General features: G+C 36.0%; 5 protein-coding genes across 8 annotated transcripts; 1 reads left to right on the top strand and 4 right to left on the bottom strand.

Annotated features, from left to right (window-relative positions):
• Positions 1-118: 118 nt before the first annotated feature.
• LOC662483 (asparagine synthetase domain-containing protein CG17486) lies at positions 119-2159 on the bottom strand. Of its 2 annotated transcripts, XM_001813823.4 has the most exons (4): positions 1923-2159; positions 686-1873; positions 405-646; positions 119-358 (listed from the first exon to the last, which is right to left on the bottom strand). In XM_001813823.4, exons 1-4 carry the CDS (start codon positions 2157-2159, stop codon positions 178-180), a joined length of 1848 nt encoding a protein of 615 aa, XP_001813875.2. In that variant the 3' UTR covers positions 119-177. The 2 variants fall into 2 exon arrangements, with proteins under 2 accessions (XP_001813875.2, XP_008195787.1); XM_008197565.3 differs by lacking the exon at positions 119-358 and having other exon boundaries at positions 411-633.
• kra (krasavietz) lies at positions 2106-6764 on the bottom strand. Of its 2 annotated transcripts, XM_968543.4 has the most exons (7): positions 6561-6764; positions 6013-6083; positions 5783-5959; positions 5577-5737; positions 2971-3513; positions 2592-2918; positions 2106-2395 (listed from the first exon to the last, which is right to left on the bottom strand). In XM_968543.4, exons 2-6 carry the CDS (start codon positions 6071-6073, stop codon positions 2592-2594), a joined length of 1269 nt encoding a protein of 422 aa, XP_973636.1. In that variant the 5' UTR covers positions 6074-6083; positions 6561-6764; the 3' UTR covers positions 2106-2395.
• Positions 6765-7432: 668 nt separating this feature from the next.
• Stoml2 (Stomatin like 2) lies at positions 7433-9735 on the bottom strand. Of its 2 annotated transcripts, none has more exons than XM_008197562.3 (5): positions 9594-9735; positions 9433-9543; positions 8987-9383; positions 8533-8933; positions 7433-7676 (listed from the first exon to the last, which is right to left on the bottom strand). In XM_008197562.3, the coding sequence occupies exons 1-5, from the start codon at positions 9636-9638 to the stop codon at positions 7503-7505; spliced, it is 1128 nt and encodes a 375-aa protein (XP_008195784.1). In that variant the 5' UTR covers positions 9639-9735; the 3' UTR covers positions 7433-7502. The 2 variants fall into 2 exon arrangements, with proteins under 2 accessions (XP_008195784.1, XP_008195785.1); XM_008197563.3 differs by having other exon boundaries at positions 9433-9540; positions 9594-9734.
• Positions 9736-9826: 91 nt separating this feature from the next.
• On the top strand, positions 9827-11607 carry LOC103313678 (coiled-coil domain-containing protein 112). Its single transcript, XM_008197564.3, has 8 exons — positions 9827-9972; positions 10021-10121; positions 10177-10406; positions 10458-10605; positions 10653-10873; positions 10923-11125; positions 11172-11423; positions 11468-11607. The coding sequence occupies exons 1-8, from the start codon at positions 9827-9829 to the stop codon at positions 11496-11498; spliced, it is 1332 nt and encodes a 443-aa protein (XP_008195786.1). The 3' UTR covers positions 11499-11607.
• On the bottom strand, positions 11502-13073 carry LOC662378 (maspardin). Its single transcript, XM_968477.5, has 5 exons — positions 12721-13073; positions 12428-12668; positions 12154-12383; positions 11737-11985; positions 11502-11691 (listed from the first exon to the last, which is right to left on the bottom strand). The coding sequence occupies exons 1-5, from the start codon at positions 12817-12819 to the stop codon at positions 11623-11625; spliced, it is 888 nt and encodes a 295-aa protein (XP_973570.1). The 5' UTR covers positions 12820-13073; the 3' UTR covers positions 11502-11622.
• Positions 13074-13097: the final 24 nt, after the last annotated feature.

Below are 13097 nucleotides of genomic sequence, written 5' to 3'. Positions count from 1 at the left end.
GAAAATTTAATTTAAATCCTTTTAAATTTTTGAGAACTGGCAAAAAACGGCCTGTTCTAGTCGGAAACAACGATTTATGTTATCGTTTGGATGATTTCGATTTAAAAAGAAATACAAATGGCATATGAGACTTTTATTTCACATCGTTTTCAAGTCTTACAAAGTTTACAATTTTTTTTATGTAGCGGTTAAATGCTGCGAAATTTCGTGTCCCTTTTCTTTCGAGTTCGCAATCCTTGACCCGAACTGTAGAGCCCTTTTCTTCAAAAGGGCGGCCTTTGTAAGCCCCAAATGATACGCAAGACTTCTAAGAAGAAGTTTTTCACCAATTCCTTGCAATTTAATTGATGGAAAAGTCCTACAATTACGAAACGGTAAACATCCCACTCCGAATTCCCAGTTACTTGTCCCAAGTGTGTAAACTGTGTACAAATTTCACAACTTCCTCGTCCAAATACGGCGTTCGGAGTTGTCTCCCATGATCTGACACCACTCTGTCATCCCTAGCCAAGTTTCTATAAGGCAAATTTTGCCAATCCTCGTCCAAAATCTCACTCAAACCCTCCCAACCCTTTTTCTGAAACGCAGCTCTGTGTCTTGTGTACCCCCCAAATAGCTCATCGGCCCCCATCCCTACCAACAAAGTCTGAATTTGGTGTGACAAATGGAAAACTTCAGTTTTTACCCTACACGGCGTTGTGTAATCCTGGGTTACTCCACGACTAGCAAACCACAATGCACAGCCTAAACTATCATCCAGAATCGAATTTAACGGAAAAATTAAATCGGAAATTCGGTCGCGTCTACACTTATCTAACTCCTCGCGCGTTACATTAACTTCGACGAAGTTCCATTTCCGGTCAGGACACAATTGTTGCAACTCTCTGAGGGTGCTAAGGCCCGTAATGCGATCAGGGGTGTCGTAACAGCCCCCTTTTTCAAACGCTACGTTCATTAAATCAATAGGACGCAAAGGGTCGATTACTGTACTCGCAAGAAGGGCCAAAACGGCACAATCCACACCCCCCGAAAACAAAATTCCAGTAATAGCGTGATCACAATCGTATTTTTTGTAACAGTTTTGGCAAAATTTCGGTTGGGCTAAAATACGTTTTTTTATGCTATTTTGGAGAAGTTCCTTCAGTCGTAAAATATTGTTCATGAATGGAGAATTAAATAAAAAATTAAACAAATCACAAGTTTGTAAATCCAAAAACCCAGTCAATAGTTTCAGCTGGGCCTCGCTAGGAGGAACGAACGTTTTCTTTCGGTCAAATACATCAGCCTGTTTTAGCACAGTCTGATTGATAAATAACTCAAATTCGCTTAATTTCTCAACGAAATTTTTGTTTTTCCGACGCCACGGTAAAATTTTCCACTGTTTTGTATCAAGATCAATAGAAAATATGCCGATGCTTGGCAGTTCCATAAACTCAAACTCTGTCCCCCTTTTTGCAACACTTGTTATTACAAATTCGTTTGCATTTCTACCGATTAGTAAACTACGTCTGCCGAAAATATCACGCCCAATGTAAACTTTATTTTGTACCACGTTTAAGTACACGAACGCGTAAGGCCCCTCAATGTTGTCTAGCGTCATTAAAATATCGTCCGAATTTTGCAAAGCGTCGAAAAATAGGTTCGTATCGCCTGAACCACTATTTAATTGTTGACCGATTTGGGAACCCCCGAAAATATCCCCATTGTAAATAAAGACAGAATTATCATTTTTGCACGGTTGTGTCGTAATATCGGTACCTTGAAGCCACAAAACGCTCGAGGCGAACAGGATATTGCAATTATTCAGCTGGCAAAAGTCGGTTTTCAACGAGTTGGGGCCCCTTCGCGAAATTTGTTCTTTGAACAATTCAAACTAAAACCAAATGTTTTCGATTTAAATGCAAAAAAAATCAGAAACAGACCTTGTAATGTAATGTTTCAGTATTGCTTTTGTCGAATGATAATAAACAAAATATTCCACACATTTCAAACTTTGAGGTTAAGGTTTTGACGTTCTTGTAACAACTTTTCGTGCGAATGTAACTCGGTTCGAAACGGTAACGACCGTGCATTCGTCCGAATGGGGTTTTGAGAAATGAGGCGTGTAAAATTTGTTTGTATATTAAAAAAATTGACAATAAATCATTTATATATAACATTGAGTCGACAATATTGGCGATATTGATACAAATAACATTTTTTCCGATGCAGTAATACTTTAATATGAATAATTTGAAGAGGTCAGTACAGTAATACAAATCCCCGGTCACTATTGCCTGCCGCACACCAACATAGTAAGGCACCAGAAATGTTTATACAATGATATAATTACATTGGAAAAAATGGTATTTTTAGTTGATAATTGGTGGCACTGATGCAATGAAGGTTGTGTTATCTGTAACAAAAAATACAATAAGAAACGCTACTTTCCCGAAAATATTGTGTTACATTTTTCGATAACATTTAGTTTTGGAAGCCACTAAATGCCAGTACTAATGTTGTCAATTTCCCAGACAAGACAACTTGTGTTAGAATTTTTTAACACAAATAGTGATATTTGTCTGGTTTTGGTGGTGTCAAGGGTAACCTACCTACTCAGTGCTGCCTTCAGAATCACTTTCTTCCTCAGCGTTTTGAAGCCACTCAACAAATTGCTTCATCTGATCAACAAACATCATCTTGCCCTTAACGCTGTAGTCCTGCTTATACCATTTAAGAATAACCTGTTCGGAGATAACATCCGTCTTGTAAAAGAGCATAATGATCTTCTGGAAAGCCCTCATAAAAGTCATGTTTGAATAGCAGTACTCCTGCACTTTTAAGAGGAGATTTAGCTCGGAGCGAGCCGACTGAGTGAACGCAGAGAACAAACTAGTGTAGAGTTTCAAGTGACGGACAGCTTGGTCGGTAACTAGTTCCTACAATTAAAAAAGTCAAAGCGTGTAAACATTTTCGTTGGTAAAGTCTTACTTCTTTCTTGGACCACTCGGGAATGTCCATAAGAGTGGTCCAGATGATGCAGACCGTTTCGTGCTCCTGTATATTCTCTTTCGCCGCAAATTCGCGCAACTCGGCGATAATGTCGCGTTGGGGCTTATTTTCGGAAAGGCTATCGGCCAGCATAACTTGCAGCTCCTTCTTGGCTAGCTGTTGATGCTGGTCGTTGTACAACTTGAGTATTTCTTCCAGTCCGTTCTCCTGGAAGGCGTTACGGAAGTACACCTGAGATTGTTTCGTATCGGGAACGAAACTCATCAGATGCGATTCGATGTTGGATTTCTTTATGGCTGAATATAGGGAATTTACACCCTTGTCCTGGCGCCAATACTTGAACACATCGATCAGGAAATCCAATGCCAAATGGTCCTTGACCAAGTGCGAATTACTCAACACCAGGACAGCACTGAACGGAATGCTGCCATTCGAGATCCACAGATATACCATCACAGACAGTTTTTTACGTTCGGCTGGAGTGAAGTATTTCACAAACATCAACACTTTCTTTATTTCATCCTGCAACAACGCAATTGCGCACTGAATAAAGCAAAAAGAGAAAAGAAAAAATCTATTACATTAGGGTTAAAATTAGCAAAAAGAAAAAATTTGCATCGATTTTTTTGGCAAAGATACCACCCAATTTTAATTACTCAAATCACCGTCTATTACGTCAAAACACGTAATCTAGTTGACAAATTTTTAGACGCTGAAGTGGAGGTTCTATATCTCAAAAGGTAGTAAAAGTTCGGATAAAGTTGATTTATTTTGATTTTTTTGGGCTCTACTCTATAATAAAATATATGAACTATCAAATTCACTGTAATTACGTTTAAAAACACACGTTTTCACCTGTTTTCAGTTAGTAATTTAATAATCTCTTCATCATCTTTGTTATTATCAATCCCGACATATTTCTCAAAATACATTGAGCTCATGGAAAATATTTTCGGTGCATGAAAAATAGTAAGTTTAAAATAAAATTTTATAAGACAATTATAAAAAACAAAACAACAACGATCGATTTGTTCGGATAATATTAGCCAAAACGTATTATAAATAGGAAAAGGAAATCATAGTTTTCGTATTTATTTTTATTGCCTTCATATTTTTTTGAATTGCAATCAACGTTAAGAACATAAGAAACCAGTATTTTTCTGAAACGTCATTTCAGAAATTCCGAATACTTTTAGCTCACCTACTGAAAGTTATAAGATCTGTGGTCGTAGTTACGTAGTCTTTCCTTATAACATATAATCACCCGTCTTAAATAACAACAGATAATTACATGGTTCTATGTCTAAATAACACATTGTTTTATTTTAGTCTACAAGATTAATGCAAAAAATGAAAAACAAGCTGTTTAGTTTTTAATTAATAGCAGTATCTCTACAAACATTTACGATAATTACTTATCAAAGGTATTTCATGTATTACATCATAACTTCATCCTAATCTATCATAATACGATTTCAATGAAACATTTAATGATAAAACTATTGATAAAAGCATTTTTAACGCAAAATTACGTCCGCATCAGTTATAAATAAAAATTCGAAACTTATAATTTGACCACGTACTTTATTACATTGTACCTCTTACTAAATAATATTTAGAAACTTGTTTTTACAAGTTGTATTAATCACTTTATAAACATGAGTCATTTTGTCGAATAAACACCACGTTAAACAAGCTTTTCATTTATTCATGGCAACAAAATCAAAATAATGAACTAATTTCATAACATTGCAAAAATGAATACTCAAGAAAATAATATTTTAGCTTTGCTGAAATTAAAAATGACTTGTTGTTTTTCCAAAATTTATTAACTATAGCAATAAAAATATGTAAAAAGAGATTAAAAATTAATCCATGCTTGTACTAAAACAGTAAGTATTTGTGGCAAAAATGACTAATAAATTGCACGACAAACTGTATAGTTATAACGGAACGATCAGGAGAATAACAGTTACTTCAAATGATCAGCAAAATCGATGAATTCTTAAAATTATCAATTTAGCAGCACGAAGCCAATTAAAACGTCACTTCCCGCTTCCTGTGGTAAAACCTAACATTATACTACACAAAAACTTCCTTCTGGTTGTCATTGACATTTGATTTCTTCGGCTGATTCAGGATCTAAAAACGCTTGACCTCGCACTTTTTAATTAAAATTTAAACAGCTGAAATAGAACCACTTCATGCTCCCTCAAAAGACAGAAAAATGTTTATCAGTTTCTTGGCCTTGTGACATATTTACAGTTAGAATGCTCCCATAAACTTGTCCTTATTCTCTAATTTATTTGCACGTGATTTATTTATTCATCGCTGTGTTACAATACAATAAAAAAGAAACTAATTTCCCAATGATTATCTTCATATTGTAATCGCATTTTGAAATGCTGGCAATGGTATTGTTTATTTGAGAAAGTGCAAGACATTACAATTTTTTGGCCTTTGAAAGGTGAATGCTTTGTCACACACCATTTAACCAAAATCTCTAAATAATGAATAGAACTGGAAGTTGACTTCCTTTCTCCATTTTTTTGGCTAATTAAAGTGTTAAAGAAAGCAATACGTACTTGGAAAATCTTCTCCAAATATTTATAGCGACGCATTAGTTTAATGAAAACCTGTTCCCAGCTTTTCATAGTCTCCAGGTTTATTTCGTCAGGCGAGTTGAAGATGCAAGCGGAGGTCTTGAACGGCGCCTCCCCTTCCTGCAAGAGCGTACCTCCCGGTACTGCTTGAAATGAGTAAAAATTTGCAAAAAAGTGTGAGTCTTTACCAAGGATGCCCCCCGCGATGAGTATGTCAAAGAGACTTTCTCCATATCGACGATAATCTTGTTTATTGCCTGCACCGTCCAAAAAACGCGAAATTGCTTCAAAATTGTTGTTGCATTGATCGAGTCCAGAGATTATTGCATCCCTAAACCCTACTGGATCGTACCTTTCCTTTTCATCTGAAAGAAGGGAAATTCGTGAAGGGGGCGCATTGCGCTTTTTGGAGCTTTACCTCTTTTTCTGGTCTTGATGCGTTGACCGGATAGAACTGGTTTTTCTACTTTTTGACTCATACAAAAATTTCTGTAAAAGAGGAGTGCGATTGAATTTCCGCTCGACTTTGAGTTCGTGCAAAAAGAAGTCGATAAGATATGGAATGTCACAAGAAGTGCCAGCGGTGGGAAAAAGCGCAAAGAAAGGATTTTTGCTTGAATTAACGGCACAAATAAACATGGAATCGGGTCAACGACTCACGAATTTCTACACGGAAAATGGCAAAGTCGCAAATTCGCCCTTGTGCGACTTTCACGCGAAATGGGCAGCGTGTTCGTGCCCAAAACGGCAAAACTTCGCTAAATTGCGCCTTTTTGGAAAATAATGTTGCACAACGCGCCCGTTTCGCATATCGCAGAAGGCATGGTCCACCATTACAAGACAGCCAAATGGCGAAAATGCAACAAATGTCAGACTCCGGCCGTCCAAAAATAGCCCACGAGTGAATATCTGACAGCGCCCGTTGTCGCATTCCTATCTAGCGTTACTTTACTCGAAAAAACTTACATTTTTACGGTTTTAAAAAAATCACCTCACACGAGCTCACAAGAATTTTCAAGACTGGCTCGTCAAAAACTGTGCGACTGCGGACTAGAAATAAAACGTAATGGTCGAACCGGAATCAATACGGACAGCGAGCGCGGGAATTTCAAAAGTCCACTGTTTCGAACGGCTCTGGATTGGGGCTGGTTGCACTTTTTTGATTTTTATTCTTATCGAAAGGCTAATTGTTGCTAAAACCCTACTGTGACGCTTATAGAAACAAAAAAATGCCACTTTCTAGAATTGCTAGGGAGTCGCATGAACACGAGCGCCTTTCTGAACCGGAAATCGACATCCGACTTCTTCTCGCACTGGAATGGCGGGCTTTTCGCAACTTTCTAATTATTGTCTTATTTGTGTTTAACTTCAGAAGACGATAATTTTAAATTTATTAGTCTTGAGGCATATCGGCAATAAATTGATATTTTGCCAAACTAGATTGTGATGTTGAATAAACTAGTAAAATCAACAAAGAAATTCTAATCTTATCTTAAGTAAACTTTATTACATTTTCCAGAAATAGCAGTTGCTAAATATGTGTTGATATCTAATTTCAGTTCATAGCAGAATTTTGCAACAGCGCATTTGAATTTTTTGAATAAAAAATTGAGCATTTTATCTAAAATAAAACTGATTTGTTTTTCACAGACAGTTAATTAATTACTCTTATCTTAGTTAGTTACAATTATTACTTCTTTAAATTCACTGATAATTCTGAGACAATAGGACTCTGAAATTACTTTTGAACTTTTTGGGAATAGACCTGAATTTTCTGATAAAAATTCATTCTTGTCTGTTATCTTTTGTAGAATGATGTGGATAATTAAAACACCGTATCAGTTATAAAATAATTTAATTTGTCTTGTCCTCTACAGTAATGAATATGTAAATAAACAAAAAATACACCTATTTAAATAAAGGAAGCGACGGCTGATTTTTGTTATCTTTGTGCTTTTTTCTTTCCTCTTCATCGCTGAACAGTTCTGCCAGATCATTTTGCGAAGAATTCATACAGTCATCGATTTTTTTCACATTTTCATTGCCTTGCGATTTTGAGATCGTTGAGTAAATTGACATTGCCTAAAACAGAAGTAATAAGGAAAACCAACATCTTAATAATAATAATAATAATAATAATAATTATTATTATTATTATTATTATATTGCTGCGTTTAAAAACAAAACACTGTGTAATAGTTTTTGTTGTTTTTAAGGTAATTTTGCATGATATTAGGTGATTTTTAACAGTTTTTTCGTGTATCAAATTTTTGGTGGTTTATAGATATTTGTGTACTTTTGGGGTGCATAAAAATTTGTGCTTTTTGAAGAATTTTGTCTTTTTCGGTTGTTTATTTTCGGGAAAACAGGTAAATATTTAGGATTCTACAGAACTAACATTTTACATCCTATTGTCAACTGTGATTCAGTATAGAAAACATTACTTAATTTAGATTAGAAAAAGTTAATAGAACTTCAGCTTAAAATATTGGATCTAGGAACATTTTAATTTAGAAGTTGGAAGTTGTATTTCAAGAAGACTAATGTACAGTATATTCCATGTTTTTTTAACTGTATTGTTACAGAAACGATCAGATTTAATTTAGTGTAACGAAAAATTTTTTTTAACACAAGGTATTCAAAATTTTACATTTCAAGTACATTTCGCTAACTTGAATTACAATAAAAATTACCAATTTCTGAAATTTTAAATACAATTAATATTTTCTAAAATATGATTTACTTTTTGTAAAATAGAGTTGAAAAAGATGTAGTTTTTCATATTTTTCTTACGTTTTCTATCTCTTGAATCTGTTACTCTAATAACATTCCTGAATTTTTTCAAGCAAGTAACAAAAATTTAAATTTAAATGAATTTAGAACAATTGGGAGCCCAAAGCATTCAACGATGTGCCCCCTGGTTTGAGTCCACACCTACCTGCGCCACCAGACTCGAAACATCCCCAACATTTGAGGGCAAAATAAGCGTATTATTCGTCTTTGCCAACTTATCAAACGCTGTCACATACTGCTCTGCTATGCTCAAGGAGGCTGCATTCGGCCCCAAATCTTTCTTAAGAGCCTCAGCCACTAGTTTAAGTCCCCCAGCGCGTGCCTCAGCCACGGCCAAAATGGCAGCTGCCTCACCGGCAGCTTTGTTGATTTGTTCCTGTCTCTCGGCCTCAGAAGCTAGAATTCTAGATTTTCGTTTGCCTTCAGCCACGTTGATATCGGCCTCGCGAATACCCTCAGATTCCAGAATAGCGGCGCGTTTTTTCCGTTCTGCTTCCACTTGCATCTGCATCGCTTCTTGCACCCTTGGAGGCAATTTAATGTCACCTTTGAGAAAATTTGTGAAGGGCGAAAACTAGCTTAGTAAAACAAACACTCACGAATTTCGTAACGTAGACAGGTCATGCCCCAGGCTTCACTCGCCTTGTTTATTGAGTCAACTATGGATACGTTAAGATTTTCCCTCTCGCGGAAAACTTTATCTAGGGATATTTTGCCCAGTTCTGAGCGCATTGTGGTTTGGGCTAGCTGGGTTATGGCAAATTCGGGGTCTTCAACACCGTAACTTGCTAAGTAAGCGTCCACTATTCGTAAATATAAGACACCATCAATGTTTAGAGTAACGTTGTCTGAGGTGATGGCACTTTGTTTGGGAATATCGACCGCTATTTCCTTCAAACTTTGAACATACTTTACCCTATCTACAACTGGGATTAACACGTTTAAGCCGGGCTCGAGTATCCTGTGAAATTTTCCCATCCTCTCCACCACCCAAGCCTGAATTTATGAAAAATGAAATTTTAACCCAGTTTCTGTATTAACATACTTCCTGTTGGGGCACGAACATGATAATTGTGTTAATTGGAGTGTAAGACCTGTGCCGTACTGTTACAGAACGAATTGTGTGGTTTTGAATCAAATCAACAGTTGATGGCTGCTACAAATCAAGAATTTGCAATTGATACAAAAAAATGCCGCCCCACTCACCCTTAATATTGTTCTACATGTATTTATCAGTTGTCTCGAAAACATTGCTTAATTTTTTTTAATTTTCAAGGATTACAAATGTACCATAACCTTCAAAAGCCGGGTCTTGGAAAAAATTTGACGTTCCGCGCTATCGGTAAAAACGATTCCTACTGTACCAGTATAAATTCAAAATTCCGATACAGGGTGTTTGTTATTTTGAGTATCCAAGTTTTACGATACAAACAAATAAGATGGGTTCGGGATTTTTGGCAGAACTGAATAAGTTGAAAAACTGCCAAGAATATTTGGAAAAAAGTAATAAAGTGTTGAACAATTTCGCGAAATATGACTGTGGGGTGGATTTGGGAGAGTTTTTTTCGTCTCTCGAACTCGAAAGGTTGAGTACTGATAATTAAAATGACACTTTTTGTGATTAATTTTGCAGAAAAAATGAAAATGAACAACTCGCAAGTCAGGTAAAAGAAATTTGGTGCTTGTTGAGTGCCGAGAAAAAACTATTGAAGGAAGGAAATTTGGAATTACTAGGTCCGATCTAACAATTTTTTCAAGTTTAATCTATTCCGTAATTAACTAATTACAGATATTCGTTCTTTTAAAAAGAGAATGATCGGTCTCCAGGATAAGATTTATAAATTGAAAATTAAAGTCGCAGCCAATTATGAAACATTAAAAGAGCAAGAAGTGGGTTTATCAGAAATTACAGAAACGTTCAACAGTAAAATACCAGAGTGGGAAAAAAGTGTAAATATTTCCAAACTCCACAACTGCAAAACCTACAACAAGTCATTAAAATTTGATAGTGACTATAAAGTAAGTTTTTTACTATTACGTTTCGTTTGAAAATAAATAAAATGTTAATAGGAAGTAAAGGAATTTATGGATTTCGTTAACAAAAGCAATGGGCATGAAAATGGGTGGGCAAGTGAGGATCACCAACTTTTCCTAAAGCTTCGAAATAAATACAAGACCGTTGATGATTTGGCCCTAAATTTGCACCGACTGTTACCTGGTACTTTTCCTAATCGGTTAAAAACATTAAATAATGCCTGTTTAAAGACATCACTCCTACCGCTGTTAGAGAGCATGAAGCCTGGTTCACTAAATATTTATTTTTAAAGAGAAAAAAAGACGAAGCGCTTGATAAGTGGCGCAAGCTGAAAACCGAAAATGTACCACAACATAATAACGATGAACAAATGTGTGAAAATAAAACCAAAAATAAAATATTTCGAAAATGTGATGACGAAGACGTTCAAAAGAAAATCGCTCAGTGGAAAGTGACATTTTCCTAAGTGTTTAATATACAATTACTGTTTTCTTTTCAAGGCCGAGAAGGAATTAAAACGTCAACAAGAAAAATTTATGGAAGAAATACGAAAAGAAAAAATTAAGCGTCTCGAAATGGACAAAAAGCGCCTTCATTATCAAACGAAAGAGACAGTGACCAAATGGAAAGAAGAGAAACTTGTTAAGGAATTTAACGAAAAAATTCTGCAAGAAGTACTAGATGAGCAAGAAAGAAAAATAAGGTTTGCAGTACCTCCATCATTTAACTAATTAACAAAAAAATTATAGGGCTTTTGAAGCCAATAAAAGAATCAAACAGTTCCAATCGCAAGACGATATTTACATCGGAAGAATGCGATCCAGCAAATGCACCAAAAAAACGCAAATACCGGTCAGAAGCAAATCGAGTTATTCTGTGCCAAGAGATCCCGAAAGGCTCTTAAAACCTACCAAACAGTGGCTAGTACGCACTTCAAAAAATAATTTTCTGGAAGAAAATACTTCCGCTTACGTTCCAAACATCAAACATGTACCGAAATTGTAAGTGCGTGCTTTTGCAGTTTCCTGTGATAACCGTGTTTTAGGGGAATACCCGACTGGCGAAAAAACACCTAAAGCTTGTACAAAATAGTGTTTTATTCTTAAGTAGAATTTGGTGTCCTTGTTACATTTTTGGTATTTTTTAAACAAAATGTTATAATATAAAATCCATATGTACAAAAATATAAATGGCAAACACTCAGCATCGATTAATTAAGGGTCGGTCTGATGACGATAAGTCGGAATCGTCAAACTGTCGCAAATGTATCTACAATTTCACCTTTAATACTTTTCTCATTTATTTTTTTATCACCTGTAAATGCAAATTAACTTCGGAGCAGCGACTTAAGTATGGGAAATTCCCTCCAGTCTTAAGATGAGCCAACTTAGCATTAGGGTAACATTTATAGAGCTCTTCTCGTACGGCATTTGATAAGGCATATTCATCAAATACGTCTATGACAGTAATGGGAAGATCGGCCAATTTGTGAGCTTCTACATATCCTTTAAGGCAATTAAGTGTAAGTCTACTGGCAAGTTCAGTTTGAGGAAGGCTTTCCAACTGAAATTGACCATTAGAATTATATCGCGAGTTTAAAAAAACGTGATCAAGAGAGCTCTAAAAATTTTACGATGTCTTAGACACCCTGTTATTTACGTTAAATAACATTGATTAAAGTCAGTATTAGCTCTCTTGACCATGTTTTATTTAGACTCTCGTTAGATTTACCCTCTCAACCATAAAGTCAATGGCCTCGACCATTTCTGGATCAACCTTTGCTGACCCGAAATTGCTCATTATCATACGTTTCAACACAAGGCCTGGCAACATCCAGAAAATAGCCGCAGACTCGTGGTTATTGAAAATGGCAGTGTCAGTGAATGTATTGCACAAGATCAGAGACGCAACTCTTGGACATTTTACTGTGTATTCAGCAAATTTTTGAGCTAAGTAGCCGCCTGTAACACTCGTCAGCAAACCGCAGTCACTTCTCAAGTCCTACCCAAGGAAGCCCCAAAAATGTGGACCTTAACAACTTCCAAATAATCAAGAAGTTTCCTAAAGCCTTCACACCATTCCTTCACGTTCCAGTAGACCGGCGCTTCAGCCGAAATCACCCTAATCCCCTTAGCTGATAAGGCAAGAGCTTGTTTAAAAAAAATATCGGCGGTCCCGGACACCGGAGGAAGACAAATTAGCGGGCACTTTACCTTCTTGGGGCCACAGTCATATATTCTCCATCCCTGAAGAGGCCAAAGAGGGCAAAGTAACAACAGATTATTTTATTAAAAAAACCTTTGTGTTATCTGTATCGACTACTACTCGTTTCAATGGAACACTACTTCGAAAACTTAGATATTCTTGAGATTGGGACAAATCACTAATGTAACTCATTTTCAGTCTTGTGGGGAAAGAACCGTTTTACTTGGAGTCATTTATTCAAAATACGCACAAATTTCCACAAATAATTTCTTATCAAAAATAAAATGTCGTCCACATTGGCCTCACTGGGGGGCCAGAAGGTGGCAAAAACAAACTACACAAAGGAAATAAATCACTTCGTTAATTTCGTAAATATAATTATAAAAAACTGAGCGATAACCAAACTCTTCCCAGTAACAAGATTTTTATTCACTTCCGTAACCAAATTAACAGATAAGCCCGGAAAAACA

This window comes from Tribolium castaneum, chromosome 3 (genome assembly GCF_031307605.1).
Source record: "Tribolium castaneum strain GA2 chromosome 3, icTriCast1.1, whole genome shotgun sequence".
Classification (NCBI taxonomy): domain Eukaryota; kingdom Metazoa; phylum Arthropoda; class Insecta; order Coleoptera; family Tenebrionidae; genus Tribolium; species Tribolium castaneum.
The sequence above is the reverse complement of the archived record's forward strand: the minus strand, read 5'-3'. Positions and strand labels throughout refer to the sequence as shown.